Below are 19950 nucleotides of genomic sequence, written 5' to 3' on the forward strand. Positions count from 1 at the left end.
CTTTGGGGAGTTTATGCCAGTGAGTATGTGGGCTGGTTTAAATGGGAGATAGCTTAGAGATCATTGCTAGTGGTTTGAGAAGTAATGAGAACATGAATTTAGGAACAGGATTGAGATAAGAGCTCGAGAACACCTGTATTTATGTGTGGCGAGGAAGAAGAGAAAGGAGTTAGAAGCTCAGGCAGCAGGAGTGAGACCCTGTGCCACCCAAGGGAGGCGTTTTAGGGATTGAAAACTGTAGAGACTGGAGAGGACTGGGATGAAATGAAGACTTCAGGGTTATTACTGTGTACCCACGATGGGCCTGGAATCAGGCTGGAGGAAAACCCACATAAAAATGTTCTCCTGAGCTGCTGACGCTGCTACTTATGAGTGAGGTCACTTTTGGCAAGTCTTTGCTTTTTTTTCTAAATCCTGTCTGCTTTTCCTGTTATGTGATGACATAGGACCTTACTCTGTCTGAATGCCCTGAACTCTTGCAGTTTTTCTAGCTCTATGATACCTGGGTCCCAGTTGTTAATAGCAGTCATTGGAAATGTTGTTGTGATTGTTTGGCAATTCAGTTCGCCCTTTTAGGTAAATAAGAAGGTGATGGAGAATGAAGTGTGTGTCTCTTAGGTGTAATCTGAGAGGAATCCTATATATTTTCTCTGAGGCTGTAAACAATATAGGAAATAAAATGTCTAGGAATTTACAAAGAGACTACAAACATCCCCTAGAATGGTGAGCGAAGTTTCCCTCAAAGCCATTTATTTTCAGAGAGTCCCACTAGTTTGTTCAGACAAAACTCTGTTGATTACAAATTTTCAAAGATCAAGCCCAAAGGACTCTTAAAAGTGGTAGTATGGAACTTAAAACGAGCTTCCAGTTCCTCTCAGACTGATTTTTGTGAAGCCCTGATCCTCTCCATGGGATCTAATTCCTTTTTCCTTGGATCTTCTCTAGCAGTGCTTCTCAAACATGCAGATCACTGGGGATTTTGTTAAAATGCGTATTGACTCTGTATTTGACGCTGTGGATCAAGGAGTGGAGCTGAGATTCTGCATCTCTACCAGGTTCCCAGGCGATGATGGGACTGTTACCCAATGAAGGTTCGTGAGCCTGCAGTGAGGCCAGATAACTAAATGTCATATTTTGGAGCAGAGAAAGGTTTATTGCAGGGCCAAGCCAAGAGAATGGGTGGCTTGTTCTCAAAACCCCTGACCTCTCAGGTTATTTGGCAGGAGAAGTTTTTATAGGCAAAATACGGGATGAGAAATGCAGGGTGTGTGACTTTGTTCTGATTGGTTGGTGGTGAGGTAGCAGGGTATGTTCCAGGAATCTTGTGCTGAGCCTGAAGTTACCATCTTACACCTGGGTGGGATGCTGTAGTTTCTGCGGAAGAACTCAAACATGCATCAGTTCAGTTCAGTTCAACCACTCAGTCATGTCTGACTCATTGCTACCCCGTGGACTGCAGCATGCCAGGCCTCCCTGTCAATCACCAACTCCCAGAGTCTACTCAAACTCATGTCATTGAGTTGGTGATGCCATCCAACCATCGCATCTTCTGTCATCCCCTTCTCCTCCCACCTTCAATCTTTCCCAGCATCAGGGTCTTTTCAAATGAGTCAGTTCTTCACAGCAGGTACCCAAAGTATTGGAGTTTCAGCTTCAACATCAGTCCTTCCAATGAATATTCAGGACTGATTTCCTTTAGGATGGACTGGTTGGATCTCCTTGCAGTCCAAGGAACTCTCAAGAGTCTTCTCCAACACCACAGTTCAAAAGCATCAATTCTTCAGCTCTCAGCTTTCTTTATAGTCCAACTCTTACATCTATACATGACTACTGGAAAAACCATAGCCTTGACTAGACGGACCTTTGTTGGCAAAGCAATGTCTCTGCTTTTTAATACGCTGTCTAGGTTGGTCATAACTTTTCTTCCAAGGAGCAAGTGTCTTAATTTCATGGTGCAAGCACCATCTGCAGTCATTTTGGAGCCCCCAAAAATAAAGTCTACCACTGTTTCCCCATCTATTTCCCATGAAGTGATGGGACCGGATGCCATGATCTTAGTTTTTTAATGTTGAGCTTTAAGCCAACTTTGTTGCTCTTCTCTTTCACTTTCATCAAGAGGCTCTTTAGGTCTTCTTTGCTTTCTGCCAGAAAGGTGGTGTCATCTGCATACCTGAGGTTATTGATGTTTCTCCTGGCAATCTAGATTCCAGCTTGTGTTTCATCCTGCCCAGCATTTCTCATGATATACTCTGCATTTAAGTTAAATAAGCATGGTAACAATATATAGCCTTGACGTATTCCTTTCCCTATTTGGAACCAATCTGTTCCATGTCCATTTCTAACTGTTGCTTCCTAAACTGCAAACAGGTTTGTCAAGAGGTGGGTCAGGTGGTCTGGTATTCCCATCTCTTTCAGAATTTTCCACAGTTTGTGGTGATCCACACAGTCAAAGGCTTTGGCATAGTCAATAAAGCAGAAATAGATGTTTTTCTGGATCTCTCTTGCTTTTTCAGTGATCCAGAAGATGTTGGCAGTTTCATCTCTGACTCCTCTGCCTTTTCTAAAAACCAGCTTGAACATCTGGAAGTTCACGGTTCACATACTGTTGAAGCCTGGCTTGGAGAATTTTGAGCATTACTTTATTAGCATGTGAGATGAGTGCAATTGTGTGGTAGTTTGAGCATTCTATGGCATGGCCTTTCTTTGGGACTGGAATGAAAACTGACCTTTTCCAGTCCTGTGGCCACTGCTGAGTTTTCCAAATTTGCTGACATATTGAGTGCAACACTTTCACAGCATCACCTTTCAGGATTTGAAATAGCTCATCAAGTGTGCATAATTATGTATATTCCTTGAGGAGGATCCAGGACACTGCCCTAAGGCTGCACTGTTGTTTCTTGACTGCTCCTCCTTGTTTCTATATCCCCTCTCTGTCCTGATTAGGAACTGTTTGCTCTTTGAAACTCAGGGGAAGTCTAGAAGGCAGAATGAAGCCTGTTTCCTACAAACAGAACGTAGGGGACACAGCAAGGATTTATACCAGGGAGGATCCCATGGGGTCCTGCTGGTTTTTGAACCACACTCTGAAGAGCTGGGATCTAAAATGTTTCATTCTACCTACCACAGAAGATAATCATACTCCTTTTGGAACAATGTAACTTCCCTCACCAGACCAGGAGCTCTGTTCACCATGTCTTGAAGTAGAGCACACACCAGTAATAATTGTTCAATAGTAGTAGGGTAATCCGTTTTTACCCATTTCAGTGATTTGTATGGTTCAGTGGCATCAGTAATTTGAATTATTTATAGATAGAGGATTTTCTTTCTAACTGAGAGGTTGAAGCAAATAATCTTCATATAAGTTAAAAAATACATTTACTATGTGACCCATGATAACATGTGTATACCCAAATCCTTCTATTAGAATTTTCAGTGTAGTGATTCTGAAAACGGAAGTCTCTGTGCACCGGTGTCAAATCGAATCTGAGAGACAGAGTTTTGGGTGAAGTTAAAAGGAAGAGCTTAATTACTTTGCCAGGCAAAGGGGAACACAGCAGTCTTGTGCTCTGAAAAGCTGTGTATCCTCTCCTGGAAGGGTTTGGTGAAGAATTTTGTAACAGTGGTCCAAGGGTATGGTTGCTGATAAGGATCTAGGTGTGTACAGGTCCTTCTCTCCTTTAATCTGGCCTCAGGGTCTCCTTTGTATCTGCATCCTCTTCCTTCCCTGATTAGCTACTGTTTGAATCTGCTCTTTAAAACTCAGGGAAGGCCAGGGAGGCTGGAGGGTGTTCCCTACAAACAAGGAAAGGGCTGGGGGGCCAGAAAGGCCTCTGTGCCCAGGAGCCCACAGGGTCCTGCTTGGTTTCAGTAGCTGTATTTATATAATAGTAACTAAGTGTCTATTAACTGGTGAATTGATGAACTGTGATTATAGTACAGACATAAAATGGAATACTACTTAGCGATCATCTAATTTAAAAAGTATACAACCTAAAAGTTGAAAATTATGTTTCATTTGGTTGCCTTTCTAAAGCCTGTAACTGGAGAGACAGCCTCTCAGATGGCTCTGAGGAACTGTTCCAAAGAGGTTAGGGAGGAGCTAGGATAGAGAGGAGTTTTTGCTAAATTAAAGGGCTTCCCTGGTGGCTCAGATGGTAAAGAATCTGTCTGCCATGCATGAGATCCAGGTTTGATCCCTAGGTCAGGAAAATCCCTGACCTTGCCTGGAGAATTCCGTAGACAGAGGAGCCCTGTGGGCTATAGTCCATGGGGTCACAAAGAGTCAGACATGACTGAGCAACTAATGCTTGCTTTGCTAAACAAACAAACAAACATAGTTGAACATCAGAAAATTACTGCTAATCACAAAAGAGACATCTTAAGTTAATGATTTTGGGGCTTTTCTGTGTGTGGGAGGATGCAAAGTCTGGGCTCATTTAAACTACTCCTTTGATAGACATCTTAACTGTCGAGGACCCATATCCTGTTTTTCTCCCTCTCAGGGTGTGCTGTCAGAGGTTTGGGGGTGATGGAGGGAGTGGGGTGGCTGCAGTTGCTGATGGTTTGATAGTGGGCAACCGTGCTGTTCATTGGAATGGCAAGCAACATTTTCTCCCTCACAATAAGAAAAAGGGAGGAATTCCTGGTAGAAATAATGACATGGATAGTTTTTTTCAAAAGCATTATGCTAATATACATAAGCCAGAAATAAGATATGTACTGTATGATTCCATTTATATGGCCTTTTAGAGAAAGTGAAACTACAATGGTAAACAGATCAGGGGCCAGAAACTGGGGGAAGAGAATTGCCTGCAAAGAGGGACGCAAGAACTTTCAGACCTGATGGAAAGTATGATTTAGTATGATTTTGGTGATTGTTACATGACCTTACAGGTTTGTCAAAGCTCATGAAATTATACACTTAAAAGTGGTAGATTTTATTATAATTTTTTCCCTCTACACAGTTAATCTTAAAAATTGGCCACATCATTAACCTGTTAACAGTACCTCTTACTCATAGAGTCTACCTAGTCAGTGGGGCATTAATATAAGAAGTAGAGAAAATTTCCACTCTGGGAGAAGAAATGGGTCTCTGGGAGAAAATATGAATGAACAGTAGGAACATAAGAAGTTCCCTTAAAAACTTCTTTGTTTATTTTCAATGAAGCTCAGTCTCAAAGGAGAAATCTTGAAAACAGGAGCTTCAGTTCATTTATTTTTAACATCTAGTATAGTATACTATTAGCTGAATGATTTGGGTTTGTCCTGTTATGCTATTAAAAACACCAAAATTCTGCTGATAAGTTGTTTTTTTTTTATGTTCTTTGCAGAGAGCATACTCAGTTTAGGGGGCAGGATTTGGTCATTTGCTTTGGCACTGAGAACTTAGCTTTTATTGGGTAAAAAGATATGTCTATACATCCTAAGGATGAAATCTGGGAAAAGCATTGGCTTTTTTGAAAGACTGAAAGAGGAGATATGTGTACGCATATAGGAAATAGCTGCATAGCATTGTAAAGCAGAAGAACCCAGGGGAAGAAGAGAAAGAAAATGATACATATTCTTCTTCTGCTATGCACAAAATGCTGTTTAGAAATCAGCCAAATGTATACAGTTGGTCCAATTTGTTGAAACTATACAAATCTTTTGTAGGGGGAAGTGTGCATAAATTATAATTTTCTATTTATTTACTCCATAATATCAGATTTTCCCCCCTTAATTTGTTTTAAATAACAGTAGCTCAGAACTTCAGATTTCAGTTTAGCTTTTTAAGGTGGTATAATATTACTTTTTACTTAATTTTATATGTATTATTCTTTATTTTAAAATTATGGCCTATTGAAAATTTTCAGATCCTTCTAGTAGAAATCTGATCAACCAGATTTACTAATTAAAGAGATTTATCTCTTTATCTCTTTAATTGTGAATTGAACAGTTTTTCATATTATATTATTTCTAAGTAAGTATTTTAATAGATGCATAATTTATCATTCCCTTGCTTAAAAAGTTGTGACTGTATTGAGTTCATGCTGTTATAGTTATAAAATACAGTAATTATTGTTTTTCAGAATGTACAATTTAGAATTTTCCCATAATGTATAGAAAGATCTCTTCAGTGGGAATGCTAACATCCCTGCTTTCATCATTGTGTGTGGAAAGAGCTTAGGGCAAGGCTGGCGATTTTGTAAGTACTTAATAAAAGTGAAAGTGTCAGTTGCATTGGACTCTTTGCAACCCCATGGACTTTAGGAATCCATCAGGCTCCTGTGTCCATGGGATTCTCTAGGCAAGAATACTGGAGTGAGTAGCCATTCCCTTCTCCAGGGGATCTTTCCGACCCAGGGATCGAACCCAGGTCTCCTGCATTGTAGGCAGATTCTTTACCATCTGAACCACCAGGGAAGTACTTAATGAAGTGTGCCGTTATTTATACTATCATCAGCACCAAAGGGTGGAGCCTCTTGGTGTATAAATGAGGGGACACATTTGGATTGTGCCATTCATAATAAGGACCATTACTTGAAAGAGGGGCAGTAAATGAGTTAAAGAGAACTGAGGCCTTTCCACCCATCACTACAGAGTCCTGTGTGTCTCCTTTAAGGCTTGGACTCTGTGGAGATGGCTGGATCTAGGAGGCTTCGGGGGCCCATGGGGCTGGAGTCGGAGACCTGGACATCAGTGCAGAGCTAGAGCTGCTCTGTGAGCACATGCTCACAGGGACATGTAACTGCAGAGAAATCACAGGCTGAGCAAGCAGTAAGCACGAAGAGGAAGGAAGGCAGGATGTAAGGTCTGTTGCCAAGTTGAGACAGTCTTGGGTGTGTATCATCGTGAGCTGTGGTCTGGTGGAGCCCTGAGTGAAGAAGGACCTCTCCCAGGGTTGAACGGACCCAGTGCCACTTGGTAAGATTGTCGAAGTGAGCCTTGAAGAGGGGCAGGCGGCTGAGAGGAAACTTGTGGTTGAAATTTTGTCCGCAGAGGGTTCTGTGGAGCCAGAAGGGATGTCCTTTTCTAACTTGCACAAAGATGCAAGTTATTGAGTGTTTTTGTTGAGCACTAGTATGCCGGGTGAGAGCGGAGGCAGAGCAGCAGACATTGGTCGCTGGCGAAACAGAGGGTATCAGGGGACGAGAGTGGATGAAGACACGGTTTAGGATGCTAGTTACTTAAAGTTGGAAGTTTGGTTGCCGGGCTCCTGGGTTAGTTGTGAGAGAAAGAAGAATGCAGACCCTGGAAAACTAAGATGTAATTCAGGGACCTGGCAGTAGGAACTCAGGCCTGGTGAATGACATGTTCAAGGTCAGCATGGGATTAGTAAAAATCTGACCAAACTGCTGAGCTGCTGCTGAAGGCTTCTCGAGTTCCCTGTCCTTTGGGCCAGAATCAGTCTCAGAGGTTGGGGTGGGGCTGAGCCTACAGATGGGCTCAGGGATGTGTTTGCAGCTGGGCCTGGAGGGCACTGGGTGTAGAGAGGCCAGACAGGCTGGGTGCATCCACGTGGGGAAGCGTGTTTCTTTCCTGAAGTCGTATAATATTGATTGAGATACCCACAGGGTTTTTGTACTTAGGGAATAGAATGATGTGTCCAGAATGTTCTTTTTTTCTAACTGGTGGTTAGAATAAATAAAGCCCCTTTATATTCGAAAAAACATTAGGAGAGTCTTAAAAAAGAAGAATCTGACATTTTCAAGTGTCATTCCATAGCGTTTTTGTGTAGTTTTTATAAGTAACGCTGTTATGGTTCTCTAGGGCTCAAGGAGGCGCCTTAAATAAGAACCCTCCAGTTTGAATCTTAAGCATACTAAAGTTTGAGAATCACTGCTCCAGGACACTTGGAGGAAAAAACAACAGGTTTACTGAAATCCAGAAGAATGGGGTAGGGAAGAACAAGGTTGTGAGTAGTAGAGGTTTATTTCAGCACAGCTTTTGACTCTGAACTTGATCTCCATTTCACCAGTTCCTAGGACTGTCACAGCTTAGGGGTCTGGCAGGATGGACAGATTAGCCCTTGTGTAATGCTTAGTCTGGTATCAGAAGAATAAACCTGCACCCATCCATAAAAGCTCACATCTGGAGAGCAACAGTACAGTGTGTGGACTCTGGTCTGGTAGATACGGGTTTGAGACCTGTTCTGCAGTCTATCAGCTCAGGGAAGTTACTGTGTCTCTGAGCTTCAGTATGCTTATCTGTGAAATGGGGATTACGAGCTTACTATAGCCCTCACAAGGTGGTTGTGAAGATTACATTAGATAATATACCAAAAGCATTTTATCAGGGGCCTTGACACATATATAATACACATACGTCATAATGATTCTAATCAGCCATTATTCACTGGGCATTGGCCATGTGCTGGGCATTTTGGGTAAAAAATTAATGCAGAACATCTAGTTATGAGATCTGGAACTCCATTCAATGACTGTCTGCTGAGCGTCTTCTGTGTAACGTGTTTTATTAGATGCAGATACACACAGGGAAATAAAATGATGGACAAGTCCTGCTCTCACGGGTCTTGCCATCTAATGGGGTCGTCACTGTAACGTCTGTTATGGTCTCTGTATTTCAGTACATTTGTTATTTGTTTCCTCCATGGTTCCCTTGAGAATCCTAGAGCAGTGATTCTCAAATTTTAATTTGGGTCAGCATAAGAATCAGACTGGAGGGCTCTTGTTTCAATCCATGTCCCCAAGCTCCAGAAACTCAGGTGTAGTAGGGGCTGAGGAATGTGCATGTTAACAAATCATCGGCTAGTGCAGACCCTGGCCATATCACTTTGGGGAGCCTGCCCTGCAGCTCTCTCCTGTCCACTATGTCTGAATCTGCACTTTTGGAACTCTGCCCACCAACGGCGCACTCTCAGGAAGTTGTCTGTTTGAATTTTCTCGTTTGGCTTCCCCTCATGCATTTGTCTTGATGGATAGGCATAGAACTGTGAGAAGCAATGGCCACGCTTAGTCTGCTTCTATTTCTTACACTGTGTGAGCTGGGACAACTCACCCCGAGAAACATTCAGTTCCTTCATTCGTCAAGGAAATGATACCCGCACATCCATTTGTCAAGCTTGTTTTGAGCCTTAAGTGAAGTGATGGACATACGAGCTTGTTATGAACTTAAAAAATATACTTTAATTATTAAAGAGAAGGAAAACCTGTTGCCAAGATTGAGCCCACTTTGGTATATGTAGTGCGTCCTCAGTCGCTCAGTCCTGTCTGATTCTTTGCGACCCCATGGACTCTAGCCCACCAGGCTCCTCTGTCTATGGGATTTCCCAGGCAAGAATACTGCAGTGGGTTGCTGTTTCCTACTGCAAGGGATCTTCCCAACCCAGGGATCAAAACCCAGTCTCCTGGGTTTTGGCAGGTGGATACTTTACCGTTGAGCCACCAGGGAAGCCTCTGGCATATGTAGATTACTCATCTATTCAGTTATGTATCATAATTTGAGAAGAAATAAGCATTTGATCTCTGCCAGCGATTCCTGCTCTCCCTTGAAACTCTACTCACACTCTAGGTGAATAATTGATTCTGGTTTAAACTTTGTAAGGGTGTTTTAGGGACCCTGGTCTTATTAATAGTGGCCTCTGCAGCCAAGAAGCTGCTATGTATTGTTTAATGTCAGGATTTTGAAACTTGTTTTGGTTATTGGAGCTATGTTGAAGGGCTTTGTTCCCCTGTAAACCAGGCACTCTGTGTTAAATCCTAACTGGTGTTGCTTTGAATCTTTGGCTTAAAGCAAAATGGTTGTTTCATTTATAGACTTACTATTAGAGACTTCATTTATTTCTGCAAGTCTTTTCCTGTGAGCAAGCAGAAGAACTCGACATGCTTATCACATGGATATCCTGGCTGTCCCCAGTTTGCTTCATAGCTTGTGTATGGATGCTGTGAGTTGCCCATGACACATGAGAGAGTGAAAAAGCTTCCAAAATTTTTCTCAGGTGGTGTACACAATGACCTTCACGAGTAGATTTATTTTACATTTTGAAGGGGAAAAAATGTTTCTCACCTTTCTTTGGTTTCAACTAAACCACGAACTGGTGAGGCAAAAACAACAATCTCACTTACTCATACTTCCTTGTTCTGTAAAGTAATAGGTAAATTTTCCAAGGAATGTATTTTGAGGGACAGGTAAGCAAACTGAATTGAAAATACTGAGTTCTTCCTTTAGACTTTTAATGTGCTGCTTTACCTTAGATGCATTTTTTTTTTATTAATTTTAATTGTATTCGACTGTGCTGGGTCTTCACTGCCATGCAGGCTTCTCTCTAGTTGCAGTGTCCAGCTTTCTGATAGCAGCAGCTTCTTTTCCTGTGGAGGATGGGCCGGCTTGGACTTCAGTAGTTGCGGCTCCTGGGTGCCAGAATGCAGGCTCAGTAGTTGTGGCACGTGGGCTCAGTTGCTCTGCAGCATATGGGATCTTCCCAGATCAGGGATTGAACCTCGTGTCTCCTGTGTTGGCAGGAGGATTCTTTACCACTGAGCCACCAGGGAAGCCCTCAATATGTTTTTTAAAAAACTGCTGTTACTGGTAAGTGGCATCCTTGTTGCATGTTTGCATAACTGATGTTACTTTGTATGGAGTCTTAAATATCTGAGTATTTAAATACTTGAGTCTTAAATATTTGATTGGCCCATGGTAAAATGCCTTCCAGGACAGTCTTAAGACTGGTATCAGTAATTTCTAAAACTTTCTTGGTCCAAGTCTAATTTGTGCATTTTAGAACTTAGTTGCTAAACATCCCTGATAACTGAAACCATCAGATATACAACAAAAAAGGCTTAGTTGCCGTGTGTTTTTAGATGAGTCACAGGATATGTAAAGAATTCCTCAGTGTTCTTTGGAGTTTTTTGTATTTATCCTACATTCATGTTTGTGTGACGCATGAAAAAAGAACCATTTGCCAAGGCCAGTCCACGCCAGCTCCCTGTATCGTCAGCACGAAGCATGGCTCATGGCCTCTGGCTAGTGTTTAATATTATCATTTCTCTCACACGGGCTTCCCAGGTAGTACTAGTTGTTAAGAATCTGCCTGCCAATGCAGGAGACACAAAAGACACGGGTTCGATCCCAGGGTCTGGAAGACCCCCTGGAGAAGGAAAAGGCAACCCACTCCAGTATTCTTGCCTGGAAAATTCCATGGGCAGAGGAGCCTGGCAGGCTACAGTCCACGGGGCTGTAAAGAGCTGGACACTACTGAGCACACACTATTCTCTCTCACAGGAAGGGGACGAAGTGGAGCCAGCGTTTGCTGCACATGTCCTAAAGGTCAGGCTCGCTGTCTCGCTGCCCTTGTTTCCTCAATAAACTAGGTAAGTGATGCATCCACCATCTTCACTGCCTCATTTTCGTGGACTTTCACTCAGTTCATCCCAAACCTGAGTTCTCTCTATTCCTTGGATTTTTTTTTTTTTTTTTGGCCAATTATTTCTCAAGAAACCCAGAACCATACTTTTTTTTTTTTTTTTTACCCACTGGATGATCATGCAATTTATTTCTTGCTTTTTACCAAAAACTTAAGATGGTTTCTAAAATAATGCATAACATGTGAAGACATATATTACAGAGGGGTGAGGAAGACGGAATAAAGTGGACAGGGAGGCCTGGGCCCGAGAAGATCTGTGCTCTTCCTTGCTTTACTCTCTCTGCCAGCAGAGGGTGTGGCCTTTGTGCCGTGGCTGTGCCCAGTTGACTCTTCCCTTCAGTCCAACAGGAGCACTGCTCAGGCTGCACAATGGGTGGGCCAAGACTCCCTTTGGTTTTCTCAAACCCATGCACTTTGCTATGAGGAAACAAAACTCACAGCTGGCTTTAGTTTCAGAAAACAATCAATCATAAGATATACACACTTATTTGCACTTACTTTTGTGTCCTAGTTATTCCCGATGCCCATCCTTTTGGCTAATCTGTCTAATAGCCCAAAGAGGTTGGTTGTGTGCTATCACTCCTCAACATGTGAGAACAGTCAGGCTGGAAAAGGAAGACTAATTTACCTAAGCCCCTCCCACCCCCAGGCCAGGAATTACATGGAGTTGGGCCATGATTTCTGTCTTCTGATTTCCAACCAGGGTTGATTGGGGGTTTTGTGGCTAAACTGGAAGTATGTGTAAACTAAAGTTTGCTCATTTGAGGTGTTCGTTTGCTTCCTCCTGACACAGCCTTCACTTCTAATTAGTTTATATAGTGGCATGTGGGGGTGGTGGCTGCATTCGTTGCAGTGAGAAGCAACAGCTGATGATGAGGGTGGCGCACCTAGCAATTTCCATGGGATCATCACTACAGTTGACGATCACTTCCAAATAGCCCCGTACCCTCAATAGCTCCTGAGAGTCTTAACTCTAATTGTGCCCAGAACAATTAAAGACATTTATTATGATGACCTCACATTATCAAGAACAGTTTCTTTTATGTGTAGTTGATTATATCTATAAAGGCAATGGAACTCTTTAAGAATCTAACCAATCACATACATTTCAATAAAATTACAAAATGCAAAAAGAATCTAACTAGACTCACATGTTCTACACTGCATCACCCTAATTGAGGTTAGCTTTCTTGGTGGCTCAGATGGTAAAGAATCCACCTGCCAAAGCAGGAGACCTGGGTTTGATCCCTGGGCCGGGCAGATCCTCTTTAGAAGGAAATGGCCACCCACTCCAATATTCTTGCCTGGAGAATCCCATGAACAGAGGAGCCTGGCAGGCTATAGTCCATGGGATCGGACATGACTGAGTGACTAAACACTTTCACACTTTGGACAAGAGTGAGTGGGGTGGTACATTCAAGTCTAGATGGACCAGAAACCTGGGAAGAGATGTGAAGATGCACTGAAATAAAAACATCTTGAAATTTGTCTTTCTCATTTACTTACATGTAGAAGTGAGAACATATTCATATCTGCCTATGAAGCAGAAGTGGAAACTAAAGAAAATGTTTTAGGCTTAAAAAAAATCTATTTTGTAAAGGTGCTAAATTTACCTATGCTGTGACATGGTGCATATAAAAGTGTGTAAAAATTGAGGCTATGGTAAATATTTTTTAGTGGTTTTTTTCCCCAGTCTTTTAAAGTGAGGAAATGACTTTTAGCTTATATAGCATTTAAAAGTCATTTTGAGCACTGATGAAACAAAATGTTTTTTCACATCTTAAGGTATATATTCACTTTCTCTTGAGAGAGAGAAAATAGATTTTTTTTTTTTTAAAATGGGTATTAAATAGATGTGTAAAATTTTGTTCTGAATGAATTTTTTACTTCTTTAATACGGGAAAGTATTGTTCTGAACATGAATCGTGTTGTGTTGATTAAAGAAGATGAGAGACAGAAAAAAATATTATCTTTCTGCAGATTTAGTGGGTGTTTCCAAAATAACAGGCTGACATCAGTTTCTTCTGTTCTTCCTCTGTCTGTTTCTCTGTTCGCTAATGCCTGTAGGTAGGTCATTGTGTAAATCATCTGTGTAATGGTCTTGCCTTTCCCTTGGCCTCACTCCCTGTGTTCCAGGTGGGCCAGCCATGAGAGGGTGCCTCCTGGCCATCTTCCTGAGTGCTCTCTTCCTCTATTATGTGCTGCATTGTATATTGTGGCGAACAAATGACTATGGGTAAGTCTTATTCTTGCTGCTTAAAAATGACCCCCCAACTGGTCTTTCACATGAACACACAACTGATATTAAAAGGACCTATTACAAAACAAACAAACCCTGTTACATTTTGAGCCTTTTCTAGCTTTTCCATTATAAGTTAGAGTTTTACCATTCTAGTATCTTATATATTACACATAACCGTTTAAATATCGGTAAGCAACATTGGGTTTTGGTGTTGTGTTTTTTTTGGACTTTTCAGTGAAGCAGTGCTCTTGACCATCTTTGGGATTCTGATTTATATAATTCATCTTTTTTAATTGATGGAGTAATTCTTAGACTCAGTGGCATTTGAGTCTTAAGAGTCTAAAATACTGGGATAAAGGTTGTTGATAAATGTGGACACTTACATATGGTTTCCTTTGTTTAAAAATATTTGCTGAATAGTGATATAGGCGGAATTTGAAATGACTTTGACTTGAAATATCACATACAAAATTTGGAGAGGCACAGGTAGCTTTATTACAGAGAAAACTCCTATATTAAGCTTTTTATCCTTTTCCTTTTTTTCTTTTGTAAAGTATTTACGTAGTTTGAATAAACAAATTGCAAATAAAAATTAGCTACAATGTGTGACCTGAATAGAAATGACTGGAACAAATACAACACAGAACTTGATTTCCTTGCACTAGTCACAGAGCATGTGAAATCGAAAAAGCTTCAAAATCAATTAAATTTCTTTGAAAAGGGAGTCACAGCAGTTCCTGATCTATCACAACTAGTCAACTTAAATACAGACTTCTGGACATGAATCTCATGAGTGAACCCACATGATCATTTTTTAAAATAAGAAATTTTGACAAGTTGAAGTAAAGTAAAATGGTTCATGGCTTCTAAGCAACAGGTTTTGTTTTTTTTAAAAAAGAAGAAAATTCAGAGCAGCATTGTCACAGGATAAATTAACACTATACTACCATATACAAAATTTTGCTAGAGTTGATTAATTACAGTGCAACTTTTCAAATTAAAGCAAAACAAATCCAAAGATTACAAAAATGATTGTCTAATCTGAAAGTGTGCTGATTACTATAAGTCACAGAGCATGTGATGTAGGGCAACTGTCTATACTCTCCTTGTGGTGTGTTTTAAAAAAAAAAGGGAGGTGCTTCTAAAAGCAAAGAACTTACTGGAATTAGAGACTAAATTGACCAAGCAAGTATGTCTCTCCATTTGACTGTTGCTTATCAATGCCAAGCAGACATTTCCTTGAGTCGCTCTATGACAACTGTCCTTTTTGGGTTCAGGTTCACAGTTAAGGCTGGGCTGTTAGGTTAAAAAAAGAGCTCTGTTGTCATTGAACCTTTTATACCTCCCTCAATTTCTTAACACCTGAATAAGTCCAAATACAGGATAGTTAATTAAGCATTTCTTTTTCTAGAAACAAATGAAGTCACTTGTCTTTCTTGTTAATTGATGCTTTTTCTGCTTTCTCCTGGGAATGAGTTTTTTTACTTAAAGCAGTGAACAGATGAACCACAGTTTATATCTAAAAAATAAACTTGCCAAATGTTGCTGATACTAAAAACAGATTAGTTATTGTGGGAGAAGAAACAGATAATCTAGTTTAAACTGTGTATTAAACATTTTATAGCATATAAAATGTTTCCTAGCATTAAGTTTTTGTTATGATGCTACCCTAGGGAGAAATGTTAAGGAAAAAAAGCTTTCCTGATTATCTTCAATGTAGTTAAAAACAAACACCTCTTATAATGGTAATTAATATGAATTTGATTTTATAAAGTATTCTAATTTACCAAATTTCACATTTAGGTGGGGTGGGGAGAGAGGTTCTCTCTTCCTAATTTTCCAAATTCTTGAGCTATACTTTGCTTAACTACCATTCCCACCAAGAGTTTGAGACCATTGATAATCATGCTAGTCTATCAAGAACATTCTAAAATATTTTCTATAATAAAGATAAATAGAAAAGTTACTATACATATTGCTTTATTTGCAACAAACCATGTAAAATTACATGGTTTGAACCAAAAGTATCCTCAGTTACACGAAACAGTTTTTTTTTAACACTGAGGATGGGTTATTCAAAACTACTAATATGAAAGCATCAAAATAATGTCTTTTTCTCCTCAAAATATATCTTTAAAACTCAGAATTCAGAAATTACTTTGCTTGAGTTTCCCAGAGTTCTGCTCAGAAATTGCCTACTGTTTAGTATAAATGTTTTTTAAAAAGAAACTCTTTTGCAAATGACTGGAGCAGAAAAATTGTGATGTGGACAGCAGGTTGGAAAACCCAATTACTTAGCTTGTAAATGTATAATGTAGTCCTGGAGGACAGCTGTCTGTTAGTCTCAAGGTATCCTTTCTTCCTATTGCCAGTCCTTTGGCAAGGAATCAAGTTTCAATGACCTTTAAATTCTGAATGGGTGGTATTATATGACGTCAAATAAACCACAAAAAACTTCTTCACTTAGACAAAAGTTCAGTATTTTTTGCCAGTGTTTGAACAGTAGATGCTAGATCATGTTTCTAGGTTTTGTTTTACTAAATTTAAAAAAAAAATAGTGCTTCTGCATTTGATTTCATTACTGGTTGGTTGAAAAATCATTGTAGTGCTCTTTATGGAAGGAAGTTAGGCAAATCATTGTAATGCTCTTTATGGTCACTGGAAAAACCCAGTGCCAGGTGTGTGGGTTTGGCTGTAAGTATTGAGGTTTTTGGACAACCCGGCTTTGATCCCTGGGTGGGGAAGATCCCCTGGAGAAGGAAATGGCAACCCACTTCAGTATTCTTGCCTGGAGAATCCCCATGGACAGAGGAGTCTGGCAGGCTACAGTCCATGGGGTTGCAAGAGTTGGACTTGGCTGCTAAACCACCACCACCAGTGAGTCAGAGGTCTTAGAAGTCTGTTCGTACACCACGTGAGGCTCCTACAGGCATCTCTCCCTGTATCTTTGCACCTTCCTGTCTCTGTTCCACACTTAGTAATGGGAGATAAGAACAGAACAGAAAGCACGAAGTTGGCTAGATTGCTAATTCCCAACAAATCATATTCTGGCTCACAGGGGAAATGATAAAGAAGACAATGAAAAGGGTCCAAATTCAGCACGTTTTTTTGTCATTAGAATTCGAGGCGTGTTCATGTGACTCCTAAACTAACAAATTACTCCACAGAAAATATCATGAAATTACCTCAGATGCTGTGAACGTGCTTCCTGAACTATTTAAGAATAATAATTATTGTCTTTTTTTTTTTAAAAAAAAAAACACTCAAAGTTTGGCTTCACAATGTCCTCAAATAGTTTGTTTTCTATTTTAATAGACTTGGAAGCCAAGTAATATTTTATACTTTATTTTGTCCTCAGATTATAATATGATTTTCATGGCTTGGTGTCATATCCCACCATATTTATTTATCTTCTTTACAAGTAAATCAAGAGGTTTTTGCCATTTGGGGTATTTACCAAAGATGAGTCTTTTCTACTAGCCTCATACTACAGAAACCTAGAGTTTTAACCGGGAATTTTGTACTAAAAAAGTTTAAAATTGAGTCAGTCCCTGAAGGGGTTAGGCTATTTCTGTTTAAATCTGGTGATTATAGAAGAAAACTGATTGGTTTTCTATTTTAGGTTAGTTCTCCATACAACTGATGATCATTCCTAGTTTCTCACATGAAGCTGTTTTCCTCTTTCCTGGCTGAGTCTGGATCCTGCTGCCCCGGCCCTTTCATCTGTCTTCACTGTCATGCTCTGTCTTGTTTCACAATACCCTTTCAAATGGTGGAGAGTTCGCTATGACGCCAAATAGTGGGACGGTGGAGTCCTCAGGTCACCGGCAGGGGCTATGGAACCTGCTCAGGGCAGCGTCTCTCTGGCATTCGGTGCCCATAGGTATCCACGCAGGTGGCATGGAGGACCTTGACAGCCGTGTGCATTTCTCAGGTGTCCAAGAACTTCTGAAATATGAGCCAGGCCATGGCTTCCATAGTGTGGGAGTCCTGGTTCTTTTTTCTTTATTTTTTTCCTAGTTCTTCTCGAAGGGTCCTTTGAGTCTCTGCTCTCTGACCCTTTTGGGTCACTTGCCACCTCAGCCTTTTTTCTACTCTCTCTTGCTTTATATCTATGAATCCTCAGACGTCCAGGACTAGGAGAAGTTTCTGTCCTACCTCAGGGGCAGTGAGGATTCCTATCCCCTGTCTGAGAAGCCTCTCCCTGGTGGTACCGCTTGGCTTCCCAGGGCGTTTGCTTCCCTTTGGGCTGGCTGCCCAGTTCTGCCTTCTGACTGACACTTTTTTTTTGTCTCCTAGGGTGACACCTATGGAAATGAAGCCGAGAAATAAGATCCAGCCTTGTTTATCAAAGCCAGCTTTTGCCTCTCTCCTGAGGTAAAAATACAAAAGAAACCGTGGCACACAAAATGTTCAAAAATGTGTTTGTAATTGTTCTCCACACTTGTTTGCTTTTTTTTCTGTGCAAAACTGAGCAATGTAAAATGGATACCCTACATTTAAGGAAGAGCTTGACTGTCCTATGTCTTTTTGTGCTTTTAGTCAGAACTCTGCATATATTTTAAGAAAAGGCATTGAAGAACTCAGTCAGACCAGTTTTCTTTTCACACAGGTGAGATTAGAGAGGTCTGGTTGTGTTTGATAATAAGAGTGCGCTGTCCTTTTTTCTCACCCTCGTTCCCATGTTATTTTCCACCCTTTTTATTTTGTGGTTTCTTCTGCCTTACCTCTGGGTTAAAGTTTACAGCAGAAATTTTCCTTTCACAAACTTTTAATGAACTTCATAGAATATAAATAATGATTGTTGATTACGGTTGTCAGGACTTGAAAAGAATTTACTCTTCCATCCACAAATATTCTTTTTTCACCACAGCTTTGATAGAGTGCTGGTCAGAATGCTTCCAGAAATAAATGACAGTCAGGTCTGGGCATGTTCAACTGTGTAAACACATACAAGCTTTTCAGCATTTTTGTCTGTTAAGGATCTAAAATTCACATTGTCTTTTTTTCCTTATTTCCTTATATTATTGTACTGTCCTGTCAACTTAAAAAACATTCACAGCCTAAAAGTTGAGAGTTATGATTTATGTGGTGGGCGTTTTTAGGACTTTAAGTCCAGGAGGCAGCATCTCAAGTAACCCTGAGAGAACTGCTTCAAGGAGGGAAAGCTAGGTTATATAGAAGTTTTGCAACAAAGGGCAGGTAGTCTGAATGTTAAAATAGTATTGTTAATTAAAGGAAAACCAGATATCTCAAGGAACTTAGTGCTTTTCTATGTATGTGAAGATGCAAGAGTCTGGGCCCACTGAAATCATTCCTTTAACATGCACCTTAGCTCTCTGGGGCTAATGTCCTGTGTTTTCACATCCTGAGTTCCCTCAGGGCTCACCAGTTCACCATCAGTGGTGGCTACAATCACTGGTGACTAAGACATTATTTGCTGGTATGGCAGGAAATGGTCCATTTCTCAGTACCTTTCCATGACTGGTTCTTAATCTTTAGAGGCCACCAGTCCCTTTAAAATCAGCCAACTCTGGAATGCTTTAGAAACATAAAATGTTTTTATGTCTAACTATGGGTGTGCCGTGGCTACTTGTAGTCAAGCCATGGGTGTGTGTCCAGTTAGGACCATTGCAAAACTAGACGAGTGATTAAAGAATTGTTTTGTTTACCATGACCCATAGTAAGAAGTATATCTTGCCTTGGAACTTAGTGTTTGTACTAAGTTTATTTATAATAAAAAATAAACAATTTTTACCTTTCCTACTCCAGATAGCCTATAATCTGTTCTATTCACTTTTTAAAAATGAGCTGATCTTGACTTGCAAAATTGACTTCATGAGCCACGAACGGTTGCAGACCACAGGTTTGGAATGCTTCTCTAGAATCAAGGTACTCTTTTATCTTTAGCTTTAGAGAAGAAAGGTATTTCCTTTCTGAGAAAACCCAAAGGGATTAAAATATTTATGAAAGACTGCTCAGCAGATGTGTAAGTCTGCACACCTGTCTTGTGAATAGTATTCCTTGGAGGCAGGGCTATCCTTTGCCAGTAGCCATTGGGAGAAGCTCTGCTGGGAAACCTGGCAGTGTTACCTGCAGTAAATGTGCTAGGCCTGGGCCCCTTTGCTTAGTGTTGAGGTTAGGCGTGGTTTCAGCTTTGTTAGCTGAAACAAATGGATTAGTAACTCCAGATAATAGTTACTTCACTTTTTTATAGCTTCAGTTTCTTTATCTTGTCAACTGAATAAAATTTTAAAAAGCACAACCTAAAAGTTGAGAATGTTTTACTTGGGAACCTTGTTACCTTACTGTGGCTCAGCAGGTAAAGAATCCACCTGCAGTGCAG

General features: G+C 40.5%; 1 protein-coding gene across 5 annotated transcripts in view; it reads left to right on the top strand.

Moving 5' to 3' along the window:
• ST3GAL6 (ST3 beta-galactoside alpha-2,3-sialyltransferase 6) overlaps nucleotides 1-19950 on the top strand; it is an 86874-nt gene that overhangs the window by 33692 nt on the left and 33232 nt on the right. For 4 of the 5 annotated variants that reach the window (XM_018057940.1, XM_018057820.1, XM_018057883.1 and 1 more), the window contains 3 exons: nucleotides 11221-11309; nucleotides 13499-13598; nucleotides 17904-17981. In XM_018057940.1, coding sequence (XP_017913429.1) covers nucleotides 13510-13598; nucleotides 17904-17981 — 167 coding nt within the window. In that variant the 5' untranslated portion in view covers nucleotides 11221-11309; nucleotides 13499-13509. The remainder of the gene's footprint in view (nucleotides 1-11220; nucleotides 11310-13498; nucleotides 13599-17903; nucleotides 17982-19950) is intronic. The other variant, XM_018058015.1, reaches the window with a different exon arrangement.

Source organism: Capra hircus, chromosome 1 (assembly GCF_001704415.2).
Source record: "Capra hircus breed San Clemente chromosome 1, ASM170441v1, whole genome shotgun sequence".
Taxonomy (NCBI): Eukaryota; Metazoa; Chordata; class Mammalia; order Artiodactyla; family Bovidae; genus Capra; species Capra hircus.